General features: G+C 28.1%; 2 protein-coding genes across 2 annotated transcripts; both read right to left on the reverse strand.

Moving 5' to 3' along the window:
- LOC132923095 (uncharacterized) lies at positions 1 to 762 on the reverse strand. Its single transcript, XM_060986914.1, has one exon. The coding sequence runs from the start codon at positions 760 to 762 to the stop codon at positions 1 to 3; it is 762 nt and encodes a 253-aa protein (XP_060842897.1).
- A 3404-nt stretch (positions 763 to 4166) lies between these two features.
- On the reverse strand, positions 4167 to 11986 carry LOC132923106 (uncharacterized). Its single transcript, XM_060986928.1, is given in 5 exon segments — positions 4167 to 5139; positions 7761 to 8280; positions 8352 to 8413; positions 10441 to 11178; positions 11441 to 11986. Coding segments are annotated over 5 exon segments (2625 nt in total). The 5' UTR covers positions 11926 to 11986; the 3' UTR covers positions 4167 to 4319.
- Between the last annotated feature and the right edge of the window lie 8620 nt (positions 11987 to 20606).

Consider the following 20606-nt stretch of genomic DNA (forward strand, 5'->3'; position numbering starts at 1 on the left):
TTAAGTTAACTTAGTTAAAGATAACTCATTCTCGACAACTATAGCTTTTGTAAGTTCGGTTTTTTTTATAAATAGTTTATAGTCTCTGAACCAGACAAATTTATATCCCGAATCACGTGCAAATATTTTAGTTTTATAAAATAAATTTCTATTGAATTGCGTTAAATTATCATTAATATAAATAGGTTCATTTTTCCAACTTGCTTCGACACTATTACCTGTTGGTTTGATTTTTCTAGATGATTCCATCAGATCTTTTTTTACTTGTTTTGATGTTAGTTCAGCTACGATTTTCTTTGAACCGGTATTGAATTTTGATTGGACACGATAAGCATTGACAACATCAATTTCCACGTTCAATAATTTTGCAATTTTTTTGACTGTATTTTTACAATCCTCGTTTATTATTTCTGGTACATTTACAATTTCAACGAAATTATCTAGTGACTTTTGTTCAAGTATATTCAATTTGTTCGACAGTATATTAAAATCGTTACGTAAGTTATTATTTTGAACTTTTAAAATTCTATTTTCTTCCCTCATGTCTTTCATAGATTTAAGAAGTTCTTGTAGTTGCTCTCCAAAGGAGTCAAACTTATCACTCATGTATTTAACAGAGTCCGTTAAATTACTGAATGATTCATTTGTTAACATACTTGCTTTATTTCCCTTCTTAACGTTCACAGTAGGTGATTTGATTTTAGCATCAATAGGGAATTTGCACTTAGCACAACACCATTTTTGTTTAGCCGTTTTTGACATTTTCCGAAAACTCGATTCTCTTAACACCGCACATCCAAAGTGAAAAAATTCATTGCATGTAGAACATTTCAGTTCATCCTCCTCGTAAATATCGTCGTTACATACATTGCACAACATTGTATAATAAATAATTGGAATACGCAATTATTAATTAAGATAAACGACAACAGATTACACCATACACGCACGTCTATACGGAACGAAGGAACAGTATCAACTGAAAGTAAATAAAGTAAGTATAAAGTAAGATACTATTTTATATAATACAGATATTGTAGAGTATTTTATTTCAATAACTTTCAATGATCAGGATCAAGATTACTATCTATAGTAAAATAACCTATTGATCTACCTACATCCATGATATCAACGATTTCATTAGTGAATGTGGCATTTAGAAGATACTATTTATTATTATTCTTGTGGTGTAAATACATTTTAAAACTAACTAAATATAATAAATAAAAATAATTATTATTATAATTCCATTATTAAATTTAATTATTTAATATAAAACAGATTAAATTGTATGTTATATCTTAATGAAACGGTAATGTAGTCATCAGCGTCTTTAAACAATTCTTATGACTACTATCTTTTTTCATATTTAGTAAAGAGTTAAAATTGTTGCCTATACAATATTCCTTAAAATCTAAAAGTGTCATACACTGACTTATGATCAAATTAACTAATTCAAACACTGTTTTGATCTAAATAATATCTGCATCTGATAATATTAATTTTATATTTCGTTCTTTACGTTTATTATTATTTTTGAAACTTAATTAGTTTAAATTAAATACATTTTTATTTCTACAAGTATTTATTATATATTATTATAGTATATAGTTTTTACTGTAATTTATACTATAGATTATTAACTCATTATCCCTTATCATAAGTTTTGCTTATTGGGGAAGTGTCAATATTGTTATTTTTCTTGTAATTCAAATGTATTTACTTACTACAATGATTATTATCATTATTATTATTGAACCTGGATTAAAACGCCATCATTTTAATTTAATTGATTGAAGTATTTGTTATACTTTAATTTATTTAAGAAATACATTAAATTAGATTGATATAATAGTTACATAAGTACCCATAAATAGTTATATGTGTTTGGTATACAATAATAGTTTACTTTAATCAATAAATAGTTAAAATAGAAATTCATTATCTAGTCAACATTTTTTGCGATTTTCTTTGTAAATAATTATAAATTTATTTTTATAATAACGCATATTCCATATTAGCAGACTTGAAAATGTTTAATTGTTAAGTTACTTCTAACAGTTAAATTATGTTTTTTATTGATCAAGTAAATGACTTTAATATTATTCATATAAAAAATGGTTTATGTCATCATAAATAATAAATGATAATTTACATATTTTGAACACATACATTTAAGATAACTGCTGTACAACTACTGTATGTAACTCGGTACTTATTTAATATGCTTTGGGTTGTTCCTAATACCATTAATTATAAATACTAGTATTATAATTAATGCTAACACTAATTCTATCATTAAAATTGTATTATCTTTTGTCCGGAAAAAAATTTTTAATGAAACAACACAAATATTAATAATATTATTTGAAATTTTTAAATAATCAAAAAAAAAGTAATAATATTTTAATGTTGTTAAAACAAAAATGAAAGATATTTTGGCGATCAGTACTGATTAATTATTCAAGAAACAGATAATCACGTCATAATAATATAATGACAATATGTACTACTATCGCAATCCTTAACACATGATCACAAATAAATAAAAATACCTTAAATCATCGTTAAATTTTAACATCAATAATGCTCCCAGTACACTTTAACTAACTTAAGAAATTAAAAATTCTCAAAACCTTTGTTTGTTGATACTAGTATATACTGATAAAATATAAAAGTTATACAACTTTTATATTGACTAATATAAAAAACACAAAACAATTCAATAAACCTTACAAAATTTAAAATATTTCAATATGATTAATGAAATACAGTGATACAATAGAAATCACTTTAAAGGTTTAAACTAAACAAAATAAATAAATAAACAAATAACCTAAATTAATGCATACATTTGAAACATCTATATTATATCTTATTATCTTACTATATTTGCATAAACATGATTTATATTTTATGATATGATTAGTTATAATTGATGATAAGCGATAGTTTAAACCCTACAAAGTTAAATAGATGGCATAAATATGTAAGGTATTTATATATAATACAACATGAATATTAATAATATTATTTGAAATTCTTAAACAATCAAAAATAAACAAATACTCATAGAACTTACGTAATAATTTTCAACCAAAATAATTAATACTAGCGAACAGTATACCGATTAATTTTTCGTAAATCCGATAACCACATCACACATTAGTATATTTCATATCAACGATGTGTTGGACTACATCGGCCACTCGATCTGTTGCATTCTCACCACCCAGCTGAATTATAAGAGGGCAAAAAAAAAGTATTCCATATCCAACTATGAAAAAAAATTGCATTAAAAAGTACTTATTGTACCCTCCTAATACTGTAAATTATGTAATATAAGACAAGTCTGTTGATGCATACCTAATGTTTTGCCTAAAAATAGACTATCGAGTATCTATCAATCAATTGTTCACCTACCCATCAAATTAATGGGGAATTCTCCTCTCGTGCACCCTTATATTTGAGCATATTCTATAGTCTATATAAATGTATAATATATTATATTTATAAACCATAACAGTATTAGATATATAATATAGAGGAACCATTATAATTGATTTATTATTATAATGCCGTTATTAAATTAAATTATTTAATGTAAAATAGAATACATTTTTAGTTATATTTTTATTAAACTGCAATTAAGACGTCAACCTAGTTATTATATTCTTATGGTTATAATCTTTGTTCAGGAGGTACTAATAAAAAATACCAGCGTTCAAGTTGTTGCCTATACAATGTTACAAGGCATTTTACAAGACATATATTATTTATTTATAATACGTGATAATATGTAAACGATCATTATTTTAGATGTATAATTAATTTCTTCTCTTATCCCTCTATCGACCAATACCATGAACGAGTTTACTTACGTCTAAACATAAACTTACTTTAATTATACTGCGCGTGTTAAAATATTATAACTTACAAGTTTCAACATATTATTATCATTTGCTATTTTTGTTATAATAATGTTTCGTAATACTTACACTACTTCCTTACATAATATTTGTTTTATTAAATATTTTTAAATGGATTAGATTCATTATCTACTATTTTTATTACATTACGACTTGTACAGGTATTTCAAATATAAGCTATCTGCTTGTAATATTAGAAACACGAAGAAAAAATAATAATAAAGAAAAATAATCATCTATAATCAAATAAAAATAATATTGAATTCATTTTTAAAATAATAATCAAAATCTACGAGTAAAATATTTCAAGCATTTTTCTCGAGAGATCAACAGCTAAAATAAAAAAAAGTTTTTGACATTCGCAGTAATTATAATAGTTTATTTTATCATTCATGTTTCTATTAATGTGCTGATTTTATTGGCTGTATCATTGACGGTGGATGTTCTGGCATACTTGCGGCGGAGAAAATGATGAATGACGTCGGCGACCCATTCGGTGGCCAAGTCGCCGCCATACGAGAGCATCAAGTCGGAAATTTCGGAGTTATCGGCATCGGTGAATTCATCGCTTTCGCAAAGTTTGTTTTCCTCTAACATAACGCGAGCGAAATACGTCACGTGCGACAGACCCGCGAATCCGTTTTCGTTCATTTCAGCGTCTATCTGATTGCGGTTCGGCACTGGGACGTCGCCGGCTTCCTCGGCCAGCGCCGCGCAGTACACGTCCAGCAACTCGTCCCAATGATCATCTCGGATCTGGCGATCCGTGTTCAAGTACAAGAAAAACGACAGGTCTACGGCTAGCGATCCGTACCGGATGGTCGCCATGTCGAACGGCAGCACGTCCACTGGCCGGCCGCTGTCGTCGTACCGGAACAGCAGGTTGTTTCGGTTGAAGTCACCGTGGCACAGCACGGCTAGTGGTTCGAGTGGAGAGGTGACGCGTCTCAACATCTGTAACGGGTCAGCCAACAGTTCTGACTCGAACTTTCGTATCCACTCGACAACGTTGTCGTCGCAGTTACTATCACCACTCTCGGCGTGACGTTGTTTTAGACAATCCAAAGCCACCGAATACAGATTCTGGAGTACGGAGGGGTGGAAAACCCATTCGCCGCTTTTGGACCATTGCGTCTCTTTCACTTCAGAAATTATCTCCTTGAATTTCTTCAAGTCATCTCGCTTGGACCTGTACGAAATTCCGTGAAATCTGTCAACAGAGTAATAATAATAATAATTATTATATTTATTCGTGTTGTTGTAAAGCAGTGGTTTTCAAAACTTTTTTGTTCATGAGCCCTTATGTTTCTAAAAAAAATTACGGAGCCTAAAAAATTAGAAATGTATATTTGAAACAACAATAACTAAGAAATATAATAATAATTTGAATTTAATTCGTACAGATATAACCAGGGTGCCGCGGAGCACCATCACTACTCTGGGCTCTGCGCATCATAGTTTGAGAATCGCTCTTTGTTTTTCTTTAATAAATAATCAAATAATAAATCTTAGTCTTATTCACCTAGATTTTAAAATTTTAAAATTGTATAGATCAGTAATATTTTATCAACCACTTGACTATATTGTATATTTTTGGTGTTCATTGTTTCAATATAATATATAAATCCCAATAATAATGTATATCGTGTAACTCAAAATCGGTTGATAAATTACTATTTATTTATCTTTTATTAATGTTTAGTTGCAATTATAATCGTAGTATGATTTACGTAAAATTGTTAAGAAAATAATCAATATAATTAAATTATTGTTTAGGCTATGGCAATTGTAACGGTAAAAAATTTTTTGTATCCTGCCCAAAAGCATACTATACATGTTAAAATAAAAATTATTATATCTATTATCAGTATACTACTTTTTTCAAAGAATTAATATTATGAATCATATAAACTGTAGTATTATCTATAATTATTAATATATTATAGTTTTGTTTTAGAATTATATATAATCTATATTTTATTATAACTTTTTGTTCTGACTAATAGAGAATAAATATAGATGCTAAGCTTTAATAAGTAAAGAATTGAAATTTCGATCGTACCTTCGTTTTATAATGTAAATGTACGCTAAGGATGAATTTCGCAAAATTAGCATTTTAAAAATGGTTTAAAACAGGATTTTTTTTGTATAGTATAGTAAATTGGTTATAAAAAATATCCACTGTTTAAAAAAAATAAAATAGGTATTTTAAGTGAATACATTTTAGACATATATAATATAATATACTTTTTATATTCTTACGTTTGGTTAAGATCACATATTTAATGATCCACTCAAACAGTATTTGCATACGTTTTTTTACGTTTGATTTTGTTCATTTAGAGTTCGGTCATTTTAACATGCTACTTTATGAAGGATTAGGTTAGCAATCTTCATCCCTATGATAAGTTCGCTATCATAGACAAGTATATGTATGACTTTAATTTACCATTTTAGTCTTAAATTAATATTTTTTATTAAAAAATCTTTGAACATTATTACACCTAATATTAAATTGATTTAAATAAAGATTGAATCAAATAGGAAGTGTAATTATTAATGAGTAATGAAGTGCACGGGGACTACTAATATTATTATAAATGGTATACAAAGGTATCTACATAATAATAACTATAATAATATTAAAGAAGTCCCAAAGCAAATAATAATAATATATTTTACAGTTTTGTTGGTACCTATAGAGTACTATAAACAAACTAATCTGTATGTTATTTACTTATTTACTTCACTACACGGAAAAACATTAAATTATATATTATGTACGTCATTTAAAATTAAGACCAAAAAAAAAAAATATATATCAACGAGATTACTATAATAACATAATCATATTAATCATTGGTTGCTAGAGGATATCTTACACAAATTCCAATTAAATAATAATAATAATAACAGTGGGAAAATTTAAATATAAAAATGTGGTTACTCTACAAAATCGGTCGGGAAAAAAATATTGTATTCATTCCAAAAACAGATATATGTTAAAAACTAAATATTAATCAAAATGAATAAATATATATATATATACAAATATCTATTCGTGAATATGTGACGTCTTGATTAAATATAAGTACTAACGTAAATAACTATTGATCGCTACAATATCATATTAAATCAATTTTTCTGTTTTCAAGATAATATTGAGAGAAATATGATTTTAAAAGTTATGTAAGTAGTATGTTTTATAAAATTAAACAATTTTATTGGATGGTTACTCATGTTAGCAATATATTAGGTAATTGGCCCTATCATTAGTAATTTGTAATTACCCGTACAATATAATAATATAAATAATTTATACGAATACGATAACTTAAAGTATCAGAGATTTTTTTATTATTATTATTATTATTATTATTATGGTCCAAACAATTGTAAAATTGTTTTAATATGCATTGTGATAATACATTGTTATCGTTAATTTAAAACCATCAAATGCATTAGAATACGTAGTGTAGCTACCTATTGGTCTTATAATTTACACTTTAAATATTATTTATTTGATTCTAATTACTGATAAATCGAAAGATAGGACAAACATCACGTATGCGCGTATCTATACACAACCGATTTCATAATTTCAAACGCAGTGTCAAAGTACAGAAACCAAATATCATTAGATATAATATTAGATAATTTACATTTTATCGAATTTGTTTCCATACCATTTGTACGGACAGTACAATACGATGAAAACCAAGAGCAAAGGTCGGCCGGAAATACAAACGTACACCGCCGAAACCTAATGGGTTCGTCGACTCTAGCTGAGTAATTCTATTTAGACGTTTGTCGATTACATTGATCACTCACTTTGCCAACGTCCTGAGTGCCACGGTCAGGTGTTCGAAATCCAAACTCAACCGGTGGTCGACCATCGCCATTTGATATCCGTTCACGGTTGCGTTTTCCAAGACGATCACGTCCCGGAGCGCCTGATCGCCGCAAATGTTGCGCCCGTAAAAGTAACGACAAAACACCGTCGTCGCGGAATCATCGTCGTTCCGCCGAGAACTGTGGGACAACAGGAACGGCGCGATCCGCTCGTAGAACAAGACCTCGTTGTGGAACTGATTATCGTTGTTGTAAAATTCCCGCATCTCGGGCGTCGGATGCTTATACTTGAACACGAGTCGATGGCTATGGCGTTGGCCGTCGCGGTCGTCGACGACAGCTACACCGTATATCACGGACGACGCGAATTGGTTCTGTTCGGTGTGCAGCCCCTCCACTTTGAACGACGCGATCCGGCTACCCGGCCCGAACGCTTCTGCCGCGGTCATATCCTCTATCGTTCCATCCACCTTCGCCATCATCGCGTTCGGCCGCGGTTAACGATCGGCCTCGATGTCGTCGTAGTGTCACGCGTCGTCCCGTGCGTAGTCGAAATGGCACTGAACAGACCGCGTGCTGGCATGCGTATCGTTGAGGTTGGTACTGACGAATCGCAATTGGACATTGCTTCCCTAAACAATAGAATTAATGTCGAATTACAGTGATTACGCACCACGCAATACGTATTTATTAAATGTTTATCGCAATAAATACCTATTATTATTATTATTAATACTACTACTAACTGTAGTCATCAGCCTTATAGATGTTACGGCTATCCGAGGTTATCATCTGGGTTCACGCGCACTTGTAGTTTCTTTCCGCACGCGTTACACCGATAACTTTAGACGTTACCTATGATATTGCGATAGGAAATCCGATTATTCTGATGATGAACAAACGGGCGTGCTAATAAGAGAAAGAACTAACATGATAACATTTCGTTATTTTTAATGTGACCGAAATAGCCCGGGTGATAACTCTAAAATAATCTTGGTGATCTACACAGATAGTAGGCACCGGATATAATTTAACTTATAATACCGTGACCTTATATTTTTCCAAAGACTTTTCTTCATCGTAGTATGTAAAACCGGGGCCTTTACATAAACATGTATGTTTATATTATGAATAAGGTGATGTGGTGTAAGTGCCTAACTTAGAAAGGTGCGATTTTAGATTTTATGGCGGTATAAATAAACTATATCACTCATATCCAATAATGAAAATTAATCTATAACATAGCCGAAATTCAAATATATAATTTGCAACACTATACAAAAAAAAAAACAGGGACAGCGGCCGGCCGTAATATCAAATAAAAATCTCGATTATTTCCTGTTTTTTTGGCACGCAAACTGTTTCGGCAACCCATCTTACAATGCCTGTAAAGATTCAGTCGAAAAAAAAATACTTCACCACCAAAAATTGCATACGAGTATTTTCAAATAAAAAGCCACAGCCTTTGGTAGTTTTTTGCCATTTTCACTTAAAAGACTAAATACGAGTATACATATTTTTAAGATAGGAGCGTACTCGTTATGTATCTAAAAACAATGTAGCGGGTACGAGGGACCGTCGGACTTTGTTTCTATATCAAAAAAATTTCAAAAATTCAAATATTAACCACCTAAGTACAAAGTGAAATCCACTTTTATGATGGGTACCTGGATACTTATATAATATTTTATAGGTTGTTCTCAATCCTCTTATTCAGCAAATCTTAATTTATTATCTTTTGAACCAAAAAAAATGAATATAATTATTCAGTGTTAATCGTTTCTTAGTTATTCTCAGGGACATTGTACTTGCATCGTTATAAAACTATAACAACACTAAGTCACCAACTTTGCGTATCATTCAATGATTAATTTGATTATAATTATTATAAAGAAACCAATGATATACAATATCTTTTTATAATCTAGCAGGTGGTAATTAATTGCAGTCATATGTATAAGATCGTTGTATTTTAATATATCTTGTGTTAAAGAGTCCATTTCCAAAATGTACTTATTTACAAAACATTATAAACGCTTACTTAGTCGTTATAAAATTAAGTATGTGTAATATATTTTTATGATAGGCAATATTATTATGTTTAAACCTTATTTCATAGATTTTATTTACGATTTATAAAAAGACCAAAATAATAATATAATCTAGCTTTTTTATTGCTATTAAACTTTATTATTTTACACAATTTCGTAAAAATAACTATTAAAACACTAAAAAAAGTTTTCTAGTCAAAATTATTTTTAAAATTGTACAATTCAATTTTTTTTCACTTTTATGTGTTTAAATATATTATTGATATGGGTCAAAAATGAACACTAAATTAAAGCAAATTACGAGTATATGCATCATATTAAATATATTAAATAATTATAATTTGAAATATGAACTCGTTCACGATACACTAAGCTTTTAATGTATAATTTAAACTTCTTTAAAAATGGTAAAATATTTATTTTTTCCTCATAAGTGAAATATTTAAATATTATTATGATAACGAATAGAAAAATTACAAATATTTACCAGTCTACTTTTTTTAAGCAATACAATGATAATTGTAAAAAAAATATAATAATAGAACTAAGCAAAAATAAATAATACTAAAGCGATCAGTAATTTTTCGAAAACCCAATAACCACGTCACGCATTCGTGTATTTCATGTCAACGATGTGTTGGATTATATCAGCCACTCGATCTGTTGCATTGTCACCACCCACCTGTAATAACCACTCAATAGATTCTTCTTCATTCATTTCCTCGTTCCAAATTAAATCAGTTTCCATCTGAAAAGGTAAGAAAAACGACACGTTTGAAAACCCTTGAAAGGCACAAATAGCGATCTCGGAATCTATTTCAGTCCTGTTTGGCACGCGGACTCCCGAAGGTACAGACTTCACCAAAGTTGAGCAGTATTCGTTCAATAAGTCGTCCCAATGACTTTCACGCATATTTTTCGTAGTGTTCATGTACAAGAAAAACAATATATCTAACGCTGGGGACCCGTAACGAGGTGTACCAAAGTCGAACAGCAGCACGTCGACTGGGAGACCGGTCTCGTCGTAACGAAACATCACATTGTTCCGGTTGAAATCCCCGTGGCACACAATAGAAAATGGTTCTCAAGGACAGAGCACTCGTCTTATTGTGTTGTCTCCATCATCTAAGAGCTGATTAAATCGTCTCAAGTACTCGTTGTTACGATAAATGTCACCACTACGTTCAAGCAGGCGATCGATACCTCGCTTGCTAAATCTTATAAACGCGTCATTTTTAAATAACCGTTGCCCATCTTTATCAAACTGTGTATCTCGGATATCCATGATGACTTTTTGGAAATGGTCAAGATCTATACATTTTGCTGTGTAAGATAACCCATGAAACCTAAAAATAAAACAAACTCATCATACTTTATTCGACATGACGAAAAATTAAATTTTTATATAAACGGTTTCAAAATTATAATTGTATTTAGACCTTTTCCCGTCAAATTATAAACAAATCTTATATTTTATATTTAATAAGTGTGTAATTAAAAATTTAAATCTTGTCTAGTTTTTTGTTACCCAGAAAACTATGAACTCCAATACTATTCTAAATAGTTTGCTTATTTAAAAATAAAAATAGTATTATTCTGTTAACTTACTTTGCTAACGCTCGTAATGCAGATACAAGATGATCATAGTCAATGAACAGCCGTTCTTCGCTCAATTGGTATCCCAGAGGTTTAACGTTCTCTAACACTATTAAATCTCTTTCAAAGAACTCACCACATTTATTACGACCATAGAAAAATCGAGCTAATGATGGCCTGCAATCTTCGGTTTTCTTTAATGATTGTTGGCATTCAAGTAGAAATGGTATAATTTTTTCATACATTATAATTTCGTTGTGGAATTGGAAGTGGACTTTGTGTATTGAACACTGCTGCTCATCTCGAAGTTTTAATTTGATCACAACATTATATTTTGATTCATCAGATATGTTAACTGTACCAAATAACACTGTGGACATATATTGATCCTGTCCGATGTGATCCTTGTTCAAATCGAATGAGACATATTTGAGGTTTTTCCCAAACGCACCATTGCTCACAATTTCTGGTAATTCTTCTCGTATTAAAGAGTCCATTGCTAAAATCGTTGAGTATGTTCAACTAATTTAGTTTTTGCACTGTACAGTAGAGTACTGATTCTTTTTAATTAATACAACAATAAAAACCTTTTATAATTTATTATCTTTGCACTTCACTTCCAACTTGTGTATACAGTATACACAGTAAGTAATGTAACAAACATCACCAGATTTTATAATCAAAAAAAGAAGTTATGTTTAATTATTGATTAAGTATGGCAATAAAAGTTATTTAATTAAGTTCTAGTCAACAAAATTCTAAATTCTAAATGTGTTTATTATTTTCTTTGTACGACGATTTTAATGTTACCGGTTGGTGTCACCGAGTTTTCAGTTTCATATTAATCTCTATCAAGAATATCAATACTTTAATATTAAAAAATATGGTTTCCCACTCTGTATATCAATTACATTTTTTTTTAAATATTATTGTATAATTAATCCTATTTATGTCTTAATACGTCATTGCTCAATGTTATTTATTTACACAAAAAATAATAACTACATTTAATTGTTTACTATACATATTACATATTATATCACAATACATTACGTTATTTACTATTTAATCGAGTATATTATAATATTATAATTTTATAAGTCTTTGGTGCACGATCAAATTTATGATTTTAGTATAGCTATAACTTTAATATTGTATTATCTGTGATAGTTGCTTGACAATAATAAATATAAGTTTAATTCTGTTTTACCATGATAAATTTAAGATTAAAAATCCATTGACGATAATCACTTGTGAATAATATTTCGATATTGATAGAAAATATCTATAGTTAATTTAAATTTATTAATATTATTTAATAATTTAATAATGAATCTTATAATATGTTGATTGTAAACTTTAAAATTTTATTTTTTTTTATGTGCATTAGTTTTATAACTTATTATTATTTTGACAAGTGATTAGGTGCTGTGAAGTAAAACTGTAACCCATCAACCGGAAGTCACAATCAACTGCTGGAATAATATCTTGCTGTCAAACGATGGTTGGTGGGTTGGTGGCACATTGTTGTGGTTAAAGTTCCTATGGCTCACAATAGACAACGGTTCTTGAGGTTCAAGCTTTATTTCTACGAGTGATCTCTGTGGCCAATGAGTACTGTCGAGAGTGCACGTTATCCTATAATAAGTAGCGATCAACTCTTAATTTACCAAATTGCAATTTCACATTGGTCTTGATTTTAATTATAAACTTTAAGGTTATATTTCCTAAACACCAACCACCAACACCAAATGTATATAAGCATTGAAAACTCTTCTTTAATTACGATATTATTCCTTAATTTTTGACTTATTATACATATTTAAAAATAATAAACATATAACCAGTTCCTTATATAATAATGTACTATAGTCAAGGGCATTATATCATATTATGGATAATACTTTAAAATTAATATTTTCTACACATTTTGACATTTATAGTTATAGTAATTTGATATAAGCAAAAAGAGGACATGACATAGACAAAATGTATTATTAAAGGTTATAATGATCACTAACATATGTTTTTGAGTACTGGTTGAGATACCTCGACTAGTATGATAGTACTTAATAATGGAGTTGAAATCAGTGATTAATACTTAACCACCCACCGTCTGTCCTTGACATTAATCGCGTCCATGCATAACGAAATACCTCATTCTCATAATTATCTATGAACTCATACCTAAAATGAATCTAGATTAAAAACAAATTGACTATATTAGGACAACTATAGAAGTATATTCCACTTGTTTAATTGTCTAACTCTATACAATTTTTAAATGTAGATACTTACTTTATAAATTAATTAACTATTTACCTACGTAATATGTTTAATATATCTAATAATTATTTGTTACAATTTAAAAATATTTCATAATAATTTTTACATATAATTCCTAATTACATAATCATGGATTAGTAGAAATTATATAATAATACTACAACAAGAATAAAAATAGCTAAGAGACTAAAAGGCTAATGATTGATTGTATTATTTTGTCACGTCAAATTTAGATCAGATTAATTTAATACGTATATGTATAAATTATAAAAACAATTTAGTCAACCTAGAAGTATTTGAAACTAAATAATTGAAAAACAAGAATATCATAAAATATAAAGATATTAAAATTCTATAAGTAATACAAAAAGATTAAGTTATTCAAAAATATTTGGAAATTTTTAAACGTGTCAGAAATATTACTGTAAAAATTCTATGAAAATTTCAAGTATCTATGGTTATTCGTTTTGAAGTTACACTAAAAAAGACGTTGTTAAATATTGATAATGCATAATTAAAAAAAAATACTATGCACAAAATACAATATTCTACAATATTCTTTGACATTGAAAACTTAAGCATTTTAACCTTCTCAAAATTTGACAAAAAGCAATAATAAAAGAAAAAACACGTCATTGTAAAATCATAGCTCCTCCGCTTAGAATATAAAACAAAATTGAGTTTCATAGTTTTTAATAACGTGTAAATCCAATAATTAAAAAATTGCTTTCACGATCAAACAGAAAAAAATATCAAAAAGTAAATCTTGTTATTATCATAATAATTATTAAAGGTAATGAATTATTATACTATATTCTAATAATTCATATTCTGATCTATATGCTATATGCTGCTGTTAATTGCGTTGGTGGTGATAGGCTTTTTCAGAATATCTGCAGTCGATAAAGTGTTGGACATCGTCGGCGACATATTTGGTGTCTGAATCACCACCATTCGAAAATACCTATAGCTCAATGATTGAAATTTATCGGCCTTGAAGAAATTAGTGATGTCTGGCAGTCTGTTTCCCTCAAACCTATCGCGAGTAAGGGGTACTACACGTGCTCCAAACCCAAAAACCCGTCTTTGCGCATTTCGTATCCAGCTGATCGCGGCTTTGCACGAGGACGTCAGTCACTGGTTTCTTTGGCCAGCTCTACGCAACATGTGTTCAGCAACGAATTCTAGTGATCATCCCTAGTCTGTTGGTTCACATTCAAATACAAGAAAAATAACAAATCTAAAAAGGACGATCCGTGTCGGACGGTCAATATTCTTAGGATAGGTGATTACTGATTACTATAAAATATAAATTAACTGTGGGTGCCGAATCACGACACCTTAAGGTACTTGAACCTTGTTAATATTCAATTTTGATATCCATGATAATAAAATGAATAAGTGTAATCAGGTAAACATTATTTCAATTGTATTATCATTGTTTAAATAAATAATGAATTCTATAGGATGATATAACTATAAGAATACGTATGTGCATTTGTATACTTAATAAATTCTAAATTATGGTGTATTATTAAGTATACAAAAAATAATATTTATATGTGTATGTCATATTTTGTCTACAATATAACTCACAGCCTACAGGTTAGTTTTTATTTTTTCAAGCATTTAACTTTATATTCTATGATTTTAAAATGACTATAATTAAACAGGTTCACTTGTAGTAATAATATACATAATTATGTATCCCTATATTCAGACTATATTAAGTTTTGATGACCAAACACAAGGCGTCACAAAAAAAACCGCTTTATTAAATACGCTAAAAAACACTTTATTTTTCAAACAAATATAAAAAAGGATATGTACAGTTTCGGTATAATATCCGGTTTACGTATAAAAATAATATCATTCAATTATCCTCCCCTAGTTTATCAGGCCAAAGTGCGATCGTTAAAATTGACAATAACTACCTTTCAGTTCTCTGGCGAGTTTCACGAGGACGACTTAACCTAACCGGGGCCCAGTTTTTTTCAGTTTTTATTAGCCAACGAATTGATAACACAACGTTATGAGCAGCGTCCCATCCGAGTAAGATACGAAGTAGTCGCATAGTCTCCGCACCACTTTCGTTAGGTTAGGATTGGTAAAAAGGTCAAAACAACCAACACACGTTTTTCAATTGACATTCGGTTCATGGTGACATTTGAAAAAAACTGGTTACACAACAATAAATAGAATAATAGTAGAGTAAAAAAATGATTAGAACAATGTTGTAAACATAAAAACAAAAAAAAAGGCAACCCATTTAAAAAAAGAATTATTTATGGTACATCTAGTATATTGTACAATATATTATCAGAACAATTAAATATTTCTGTATTCGTACTACATACTCATTACTCATATTAGTCATATTGAAACTTAGATGAACATTTTATTAACTAATAAACTTCTGGTTCAAAGTCCCGAAACTAAGTACTAACCGATTGTGATATTAGTTTTTATGAAAATATTCAACTACGCATCAATAATAAAATAAAGAAAAATATTATAACATTTTCAATTTAAATATTATATTTATCTATTTTGAATATAATTTGATAACCTAAATAATTGTAATATCTAATTTTAACTAAAGCAAAATGAAAAAATCTTAGATAAGCATTTTTTATTATGTACCTAAAGTATAAATATACAATACATACCTGCATATTATAATTAATAACTATCAAATCAACTTAGTACCCATTTATTTACAGTAAATAGTTAATTGAGCGAAATAATTTTTTAAAAATAGTGTTTATACACTGATAATATAGTTTTGTATATCTAAAATTATGTTATTATAATTATTATTGTTTTTTCATTTATTTTTTAATTAGGTAGAATTATAGAATCCTACATAATATTATAAAAACAATGTGATCAGAAAATACGTTACACATTTCAAATTTAAAAAAATCTCAAAATTATTTTGAAGTTCGAAATATATAAAATATTTTCCGTTTATACTTAAGATTTAAAAATGAAATACAATATTCTTGATAAGTTTTTCAACTTAATATATAAATTCATTTTTTAATGAATGTTTAAAGTAAAAATTAGATTGGATATTTACCTATATATGATAAGTTATCATAGTTATCATTGATAACTATATCTTTCCAAATAAATTTTGGTTTTTGTTGTAATAATTCAAAAACGAAGATATTTAAGTAAGATATCTTACAATAGATATTTGAAATTTTTACATACATTTTTATTATTATTTTTAAAAATATTTGAAAATTTTAATACAATATTCTTCATAAGTTTGTTTATATCTATATTAAGAATTAAAATATTAAGAATAAATAGGCATATTTTTTATATTATGCATTTTAAGTTAGAATTTTTAAGGTATGACGAGATTCGTCAAAATTGCAATAAATTGTAAACTATTTTGTTAATTAAAAATTCATAAAAAGTTTTATTTTTATTTCTAAGTTTTGATACAAGATCATGTTTGAACTATAAAATTTAAAAAAAATTATAAAAAGATTTATTTTTTATAGACATTTTAAATTTAAGTTCCAATTTGGACAAAATTACTTATCTAAACGATAAATGACGATGTTCAAATTTAAAAACATTCGTGGAACTTTTATATTTATTATATTATGAGTTTTATCATAATATTCAATGATATTTTTGATTTATTATCTATTTATACTTTGAATATATTTTTACTATTTTACTATTTACAAAAAAATTGTATTATTAAACATCAATAATAGTGACCATCCGAAAATTATTGTATAGCAATGTTATCTATCCATATTTTTTAAATTTTTTTAGTTAAAACTTTGTTTTATAATGATTTAAATAAGTTATTTTAAATTATTCTTAAAAACATAAGTGGGGTTTTCTGAAATAATTACTATCACACGTTAAACATATCATCTCATATACAAAGTAATTCATCATGCACGATCACCCTCATTTTTAAATTCAATAATAAATTTATTATAATTCTGATCTTTGAATTTAAACCTAACTTTCAATATCCTGTGGTAATACAATCTTTTATTTTACACGTGACGTTATTATTCAACTAATTGATACACATCAAAATATTATAATATATAGTATTACATATTTTGATGTATACACAATAATAATTTGTGAAAATGGTGAATTAATTTTTTTTTTAAGATATGAAGGCTTAAATATTAGTATAAAATCAAATAATAGGATTAGCTGATTATTAATTTAAGAAATACACGTTCGAATTATTATTAATATGTTATACAACTTAGGTACATTTATGTATGCAATTAAGACATTTAATCGTTTTTAGTGTTAATACATCAAAATACTGAAAACAAACAATACATAATATAAGCAACCGACTTCATAGTTACATACGCAGTACCAAAATACCAAAATTATAGATATGATAAGTACATATTAATTTAAAATCGAATCCGGATAGGCCGTAGCCATCGTAAATCGAATGCGGTGAAGTTCAAAATGTTTTGTTTTTAATCACATATAAGTATAAATTATTCTGTACCGATAGGGAGATAATACAACTATGTATTCAAAATATCAAGTCAGATCGAATATTGTTTGAAAATACAAATGAAACCAAACGTGTGTAACTCTGTATCGTTGTATGGTCGAACATCCGGTGTTTATTGGACACACTGCCAGCGTCTCGAGCGCTACGATCACCTGGTCGACATCCAAACAAATCTGGTATATCGGTCTGACATCCACTAACGGTTGTTTTTTTCACCTTTTCCGCGGTGCACTTGTTAACCGAGATCGTTGTTCCCGCAAAATTAACGGCCAAATCGTTGTCGTCGCCGTCTCGTTTCTGGCCGTAGTCCGACAAGAACGACGCGATCCGTTCGTATAACTCTGTTTTCGTTATGGAATCGCTTGTCTTTAACGGCTGCCGGGCCGTACATCACGCACGACCCAAACTGATCCTGTTCGATGTGCAATCCTTCCAGTTGTAACAACGCGATCCGGCTATCCGTCCAGTAATATCCTCGTTGTCGTCGTTATCGTTTTTTGCGTTCGTACCTTGTTGTCCTTAAACTGTGTCGATTGAATTAAAACGATTACGTGACACACAAAATACATTTTGATTTATATAGTAAACCTGTTATCGGATGCAACCACAGACAGACTATATAACAACTAGATGAAAATAACTCCCTATATTATATTATGAACAGCCCCGATGCACGGTGGTCATTTGTCGCACTGGAAATTTTATATAAAATACCAAGTTAAGATTACTTTTATTTTGATAATTTATCATGGCCGATATTTGGTATACGTGTTTTTATAAAGTGCACTAAGTTTACTTTCACTCTGCCTATGATAAGTTACATAATAATATGTAAATATTGCTAATGCGATAAATAACTACCATGCATGATGCATCGGAGATAAAATCTTATCAGTTTTCTTTTTATTATAATATATATGTCTGTGACTGCAACTCGTTTGTGCATATTTAACTTGTTTATAGTTAAATTGTGCACTGACATTTTAATTTACCTTAGGTTGGCATTCGTAAGTTAAATATTTATTAGTGAATGTTTTTAGTTTTATAAAATCAATTTATGTAATATAATATAGTTACTTACTAAAAAAATATAATTTAAAAATGTAATTTTTTATATTACTAATTTATGTTAAATATTCAAATCTACGTCCTACGCACGTTTAAATGTACTACCTAAAATTTATAAAAATGTATTATAAAACCTTTTTTTTTATGTATGGTTTTGCATTAATGAAATAATGAAAGAATAGGTAAAATTATCGAATGGCCCAATACATGTTTTTGAGATATATTTATGGAATATATGGTATATACCCTGAACATTATTTAAATTACTTCTTATATACATTTATCACGTTAGGCCTATGCATGGTTACTTTTCACGTTGTTGGTGATATTGTTTTTAGAACTCTGATTGCGAAAAATGTTTATGGGTCTGAAATATTGTAACTTTTGATTTTGTTTTTAATGAAACCGAAATGTTCTTCTTTACGGACTTACGGTTAATTTAAAAGACGTTTAGTCAAATTGTATGCAAATGTTATGTTATAATATTAGTCCATCATTGACCTTGTATTTCAAATAGTTATTGGTTATAATAAATAAAACCAGATTTTACATATAAATATTTTTTATATTTAAATTATGAATATTGTGAACTGTCAATTAAACTGTATATATATTTATAACTCTGATCGCCAGTTATTTCACAATATTTATATTTCATAAAATTTCCGATTCAAAAATCTTGATCACTTTATCCTGGCGAGCGGCGCTATCAGTATAAAATATATTAAAATTAATAAAGTAATACTTTATATGGTAAATTACTACAGGCGCGTTACATAATATAGTTAATATTATAGACTTTGTATGATAATTTATAAGTTAAAATATTTTTTATAAATTTATTTAAGTTTTTTTTTTTTTTTTAATCGAGCCGGTAATGATAAGACCATAAAACGAAATGTTTTTTGTATACATAATAATATTAATTAGTGATATATTATTATGATCTTGATTAAATGTACTTAATAAATTAACAAGTAGCAGGTTTTCTTCGGCTAGTGATTTATATAATATGAACCTAACCCAAATCCTAACGAGTTAATTTTTCTGTTATAATTTTTACACAATGATATACTTTATATTTCAAAAAAACTTAGCGAAATACGCTTAATTTATAGATTTATTTTATGTACATATAACATAATCTATTTTATTATTCAAACCATTCAATTTTACAAAATATTATAAATAAAAATAATATTTACAACTAAAAGGAGAAATTACTAAAATATTTTTCTCAGTTTTCAATATGAGCTCCTTGAAATGAAAAATTATGAGAAGAAATAACAGCAATAC

The sequence above is a fragment of the Rhopalosiphum padi genome, chromosome 2 (assembly GCF_020882245.1).
Source record: "Rhopalosiphum padi isolate XX-2018 chromosome 2, ASM2088224v1, whole genome shotgun sequence".
Classification (NCBI taxonomy): Eukaryota; Metazoa; Arthropoda; class Insecta; order Hemiptera; family Aphididae; genus Rhopalosiphum; species Rhopalosiphum padi.